Source organism: Aptenodytes forsteri, unplaced genomic scaffold (assembly GCF_000699145.1).
Source record: "Aptenodytes forsteri isolate BGI_AS27 unplaced genomic scaffold, ASM69914v1 Scaffold64, whole genome shotgun sequence".
NCBI lineage: Eukaryota > Metazoa > Chordata > Aves > Sphenisciformes > Spheniscidae > Aptenodytes > Aptenodytes forsteri.
The window spans coordinates 213,311-218,983 of record NW_008794786.1 but is presented as its reverse complement, the minus strand read 5'-3'; the positions used below and the strand labels follow the sequence as shown (position 1 = coordinate 218,983).

Here is a 5,673-nt window from a genome sequence, read left to right as displayed (position 1 = left end):
GGGGCGCCGCCAAGGGCGGCTGAGGCGGCGGCGCCTCTCAAAGAAACTTCCCGAGCGCGTCACGTTAAACACGAGTATTTTAATCCTCCAGTGGCACAACAGTGTTAGAACCGATTAACCGCGCAGGGGCGGGCAGGCAGCCAACTGACCGAGAGGCTTCGGTGTTATGTGGGGAGGCAGGGTGGGTGCCTGCCCTCCCCCATCCCGCCCACCAGCCTTTATGTAAATAAATACTCGCGGCTGAGCAGAAGTTCGGCGCTAAGGGTTTGCATCTGGCCGTTTAGTTCTGTGAGGCTGGAACGTGAACAGCCGTGACGGAGCGTGGGGTGAGGGGAGCGGGTCGAGCCCAGCGCCGGCGTGCAGCGGCTCACCGAGGCCCGGCTGTTTCCCAGCGCGGGGAAGGCCTGAAGGAATCCCTTCCCGGAGTTAACCAGACGTAGGCAGGAGTTCCCTTAATGCGTTTTCTTTCCTTTCTGCCTGCTGGGCTGTTTTGCGCTCTCCTGCAGCCTCCTCCCGGGATCCTCCATGGGCTGCGCTGGGGGCCAGTGAGGCACCGTCAGCAGCACAGGGGCTTCAAAGATGTTTAGAAAACTGACTCTATCTTCTCATTTGATGCTTGAATCCGAAACTTAATTAAAGTCCTTCACCGTGTTACCTAGATTCGGACGTCTGGATTAGCCTATGCCCTGTTGTTTGCGTTGATTATGTCAAGGAATTTGGGGGGGGGGACACGACGACAGGGGAGAAGGCCCAGCAGGGCGGTGGGAGTTACTTCACGGCGTACCCGATGATGTGAGGCTGAATGGGCGTCCAGGGCAGCGCTACGCTTATGTGTTGTAATTTCAGCTCCGAGAAGCTGGCCTGTTCGAGATTCTTCCATATCTCTCTCGTTAGGCAGCATCCATCAAAGACGAGTTTCCAAGTCGGATAGCAGATCTGCTGCCAAAAATACTTCCAGCTGGAATGATCAGCGGCCACGTGCTCTAAGAAATAGAAAGCGCCTCCCTGGGAAAAACAAGGTCGTCTTACAGAGCTGCAGCAGGCGCTGGGGTTACGCCGAACTTCTCCCTCCATCCCACCTCCGCTCAAATACAGACCAGTGCCTGTGCAGTTTGCTCGCTCATCAGTATTCTCCCACCCCTTCCCTGCCCGCTTTTTGCTTTTGTGGTGTCAGTTGGAACTAATGTAAGCAGGAAGCTTCCAGAGATTCAAAATGCCTATTCAAAAAGCGTGAAGGATGTACTTATTTGATCCCTCTTTTGTTATCACAATAGTTTGTGGTCTTTTTGTTTCAATTACAGTTGCTAGCATGTCATTTTTTCTGAAGGAAACTAAGAGAAATGTGTAAATCCTACTCAAACTCATCAGTTTTTGACAACCCAGAGGGTTGTCTTGAAAACGCCATTTTAAAGGCTGAAAGTCTATTGCAAAAATACCCCAGCAAAACAGCTTTTTTTAATCTTTAGCTTGATTAGTATACCACAGGGAATGAAGGCATTTAATTAGACTGTTTTAGTCATACAGGTAGATCAGCCCCACTTCTAAGAGGCTAAAGCAGCTCATTTAAAATGCAGACTTTCAGTCTTGATCAGAGAGCTTCCCACCCAAAGAAAATCTGGTGTGTGTGGGGAGAGACAACGCCACAGGAACCAGTTCTGCTTTAAATGATATACCGTAATTACTTCTCAAATTAGTGGCAGTTCTAGTTACCAGACTATTTATTTTGAGGGTTTTACTTTTAAGAATAGGACAGGCTGACCAGTATGTTGCTACTGCTTTGTACCATTTAGCAGTGCAGAGTGGTTATAAATCCGATTTAACTAGGGAAATAAACTGGGTCTGGTCTGTAAGCTCAAAACCAACTCTTTTCTTTTTTTTTTTTTCCCTTTTTCTTTTTTTTCTTTTGGGGCAGTGCCTCTGGAATAGCTGATAAAGGTAATAACAAAACTTTTTATTCAGATACTCACTGGTCTGAGCACTCGCAGTACCTCCTTCAGGGTGCCGTTCACACTGTGCACAGAGCAGAGGACCAAGGTGCAGATGACGGCATCCACAGAACCGCTGGGCACCTGGTGCAGGTCTTCTCCTGCAGCTACTAGGAAATGCTCGTAGTGGACGTGCTGGTTCTTGTTCATGCTTCTCGAAAGGCCTCGCTGGAAGTTGGGGTTTATGTCGGTGCACGTGACTTTGCAGCCTGGTGGGTAGAACTGGAAGTTAGCACCGCAGCCGGTCCCGATCTCCAGCAGCTTCAGCTCTCCTGAGGGGCTCGTGAAGTCAGGTAGATTACGAAATAGCTCCTGTTTCTGCTTCTTTGTTTTCCTCTCGTGAACTGCAGAAAACTTCTCTAAGAAATAAGGAAAGAAGATCTTCCTACAGAAAGGCTCCCATATGCCCAGGAACGATAGCAGGTAGATGGGCATGGCAAGCAGTGCGAGGCAGGCACGGAGGAAGAGGACGCTGGCCTCTGTCATTTCCTGCGTGGGGCAGAGGATCCGTACTGAGCAAAACTAGTTCTTCTGTATATCAAAGCCCTTGAAATTCAGACCGAGCTGCATTCGTGTACTTGCCGTGTTCCTCTTGAAGCGTATTCAGCTCCTTGGATTGATCTGGTAGACTTTTCTCTAAGGCTGATTTCAAAGTCCGGTCACAGGCAAGGAAGGGAGAAACAGGACTGCATACCCAACAGTTACCGCAGCGTCCCAGCTCCGGCCGAAGAGGCGCTGCCAGTCTGTTACGTAACCGGGATAAACTGGGCAGTACAACTTTGTCTGTAACCACTGGCAAAATGTCATAAGATGCCCTAATTTGGTGTTCAGCAGTTTCAGGTTACAGTTCACATCTCTTAAAGCAACCGTATGTTGTCTTTAGTGAGCCGAAGGAAATTAATCTGACCTTTGGATTTGCTGTAGGCGTTTCGTTAGGAGTTTGATTAACATTGCATTTGTTTAAGAGTTCATTTACCACCCTGTTGTAAGTAGCTGGACGAGCTAGTCAGCTACTTGCTCCCTGCTTTCTCTGCAGCAGCAGTTTTCAGTCTTTCCACTTTGTGGAGACCTAAAATACTTTGGTATGCGCGTATGGGCTCCTTTGCAGTTAATGAGCTTGCTGTTCTTAGTTGTCTTTCAGACCTTTGATGGGAATCATGGAACAGAGATAAAACAATTTATTAATTCAGTAATCACTGCATACAGTATATGGTTTGGTTTTATTAACTTTATAAGCTTGAGTCAACAATGAACAGTCCATTCTAGGCTAAATGCATTCTGTAAAACTTTTTCAGGTTTGCAGTCGCCAGTGCTTTTTCAAAGGACTTGGTAGCGATGCAGATTAGCCCCGAGCATTCAATTGCCCTGCTCCAGGTGAGCCTGGTATAGGGAAAGGAGGACTTAAGGTCCCTAATGAAGGCAGTTCTATTGCGAATTGCGTTGGGAGAATTTTGTTTTTCTGTTGAGTGATAGGTAGCCCCGTTGTCTGACGAGTTGCCTTCTCCCTCTAGTGGTAATAAAGCAAATATAAAATCCAGCGTACGGCAGTGTCGTTATTAGATTGCTTTATTAACAAACTGTTGTCATACCTTCATACCTCCACCTTGTGGCAACTACGTTAGAGAAACAAATTTGAACAATGGGAATTACTTTCTGTGTAGACTAGTTGGATGTGTATGGAGTACAAAATAAAGACATTAATGCATTATTTTCTTACAAGTATAATCTGTACCAGGTTTTAATTCCTTACTGCTATACTGCAGGAAATCACAGAAAAGGTTAAACAGCGGCCGAGAGAGCAGCACCTTCTCTCGGCATCGTAGGGGAGTTCAACTGGAAAACATTTCTAATGAAACTCCTGGCTTTTAGAATAGACCTCTTTAAGGTGTGATCTAGATTTGGAGGGAGCATAGAAGATGAAGAGCTTAAGCATAGGTAAAACACGTTAGTAGAGCATGACAAAAGGGCTCTAAGGACATGGCTGATGTCCTCAGAGCAACAGCATTTGACACAGCAACAGCATTTTACAGCGGAGATGAGATTTCTGCCATCTGATTTAACAAATGCCAATTTTCTCCCAGTGTAAAGAGAAGTTCCGTTTTCTGCTTTGTAGGCGGCTGTTTCAAGTTAAAGCTGCGCCGACAGCATTAGCACCTAATGGCCAGTGAGAACTATGCCTAGTGACCTGGTGGTGTAACGAGCACTTCCCTGAATAAACGAAAGTCCTGGCAGGGAGGACTGTACTGGCTCGGGCAAACAAACGCCTGCTCATAGATACATTTCATAATGGGAAGGCTGAAATGAAATGGTTGTACTGATGCTGTATCTATTATGCATGTGTCCTGTATCGGAAATGTTAGAAGTTGGGCATTATTCTCTGCCCTTAGAGCCCTCTGTCCTCGCTTGCGTGTATCTTCTGTTCCCTTTCTTCCCTCTCCCCCTTCTCAAGTCTCTAAGATGCTGCCTCCTCCTTTATTTTGTATTGGACCGAAACGTGCTGTCTAGACTTCTTTCCAGTTTGCCCGCTCCCTGTGCAGCGGCTCTATTTCGGAGCTCTATCCAGAAAGCCTGTCTAACAAATGGAAGAACGCGATTCCCAGTCCGAATGCGCTGTGGGTGCTCACGAAGTTCTCCATACTTTTATTCTGGGTAGCCAGCTGCTGTATATGAGCTGACTGTAAGGGTGAAAAACCTTCTATAGAGCACGAAAGGAGTACTGAAGGGAGGTCCTGCGTCCCGGAGTGCTCACGGTCATTTATTTTACTGCATACCCAATGATATGAGGACTAGTAGGAATCCAGGAAGGTGTGACATGAATGCACCTCAAATTCAGTTCTGAGAAATTAGTTTTCTCCAGCTCCTGCTGTGTCTCTCTGCTCAAGGAACATCCATCTCCAAAATACTTCCAGACTGGGTCACAGACCTTTTGCCAAAAGTAGGTCCAACTGGAATGATCTGCAGCCACGTGCTCCAAGAAGTAGAAAGCTCCACCCTGGAAAACAGTGCCATAAAAAAAAAAAAATTTAAAAGGACTTAGGGCTGTTCACCTCTGTGTGCAGAGTTTGGTCTTTTGGATATCGGTAAACACACCGCCTTTTATCACCTCTCTGAAGATCAGCCTCCTTTCCTAGATGTTATGCATGCTAGAGTCATGTTTTGAACAGTTTTCGAACTGTGAAGTCTCTAGAAGTGCCTCCCATTCAGTTTTCGCTGAAGGCGGTGGTTATTACCGGAGGCCCACACGTTTACCGACAGGCGCAACGTAGGACTGTGCAAGAGGCAGCACGGCCTGACGGCAGGAACTGCTGCCACCGGGTTTTTGCCTCTGCCTTGGATGAGCTTGGACAAACCACTTTAACTTCCTTGTGTTTCAGTTTTTCTCATCTGAGAAGTGTGAATAAACAATTTGCTTACCCTACGTACCAGCAAGGAAAAGAGTTTATTTCTTAACATTTATAAAACATGTGAGAGAGCTTTAGCAAGCAGAAATGTAGTGTCCCAGGCTACAGTCAGTGTATGTAGTGCCTAATAGTTTTGTCATTGTCGGTCTTGTGAACCCTATCAAAGTTTAATTGTATCTTTGACCACCACATCTGTTCAATATCTTTCTGTGTTTATAAATAACAGATAAAAAGCAAATCTGGTATTGTAAGCAAACCTTTCCTGCAGAACTTGTTCAGCGGAGCCA

General features: G+C 46.5%; 2 protein-coding genes across 2 annotated transcripts in view; both read right to left on the bottom strand.

The window, feature by feature from the left end:
* Positions 1-272, bottom strand: part of TMPRSS12 (transmembrane protease, serine 12) — a 6,219-nt gene extending 5,947 nt beyond the window's left edge. Inside the window, exon 1 of the mRNA XM_009274414.1 lies at positions 235-272. Coding sequence (XP_009272689.1) covers positions 235-272 — 38 coding nt within the window. The remainder of the gene's footprint in view (positions 1-234) is intronic.
* METTL7A (methyltransferase like 7A) lies at positions 62-4,740 on the bottom strand. Its single transcript, XM_009274392.1, has 2 exons — positions 1,968-4,740; positions 62-1,005 (listed from the first exon to the last, which is right to left on the bottom strand). The coding sequence occupies exons 1-2, from the start codon at positions 2,469-2,471 to the stop codon at positions 769-771; spliced, it is 741 nt and encodes a 246-aa protein (XP_009272667.1). The 5' UTR covers positions 2,472-4,740; the 3' UTR covers positions 62-768.
* Positions 4,741-5,673: the final 933 nt, after the last annotated feature.

Coding starts and splice junctions, on each gene's coding strand:
- METTL7A (XM_009274392.1), bottom strand. CDS start 2,471: ATGACAGAGGCCAGCGTCCTCTTCCTCCGTGCCTGCCTCGCACTGCTT. Junction 1,006..1,967: donor TACTGCGAGTGCTCAGACCA/GTGAGTATCTGA, acceptor TGTTTTTCCCAG/GGAGGCGCTTTCTATTTCTT.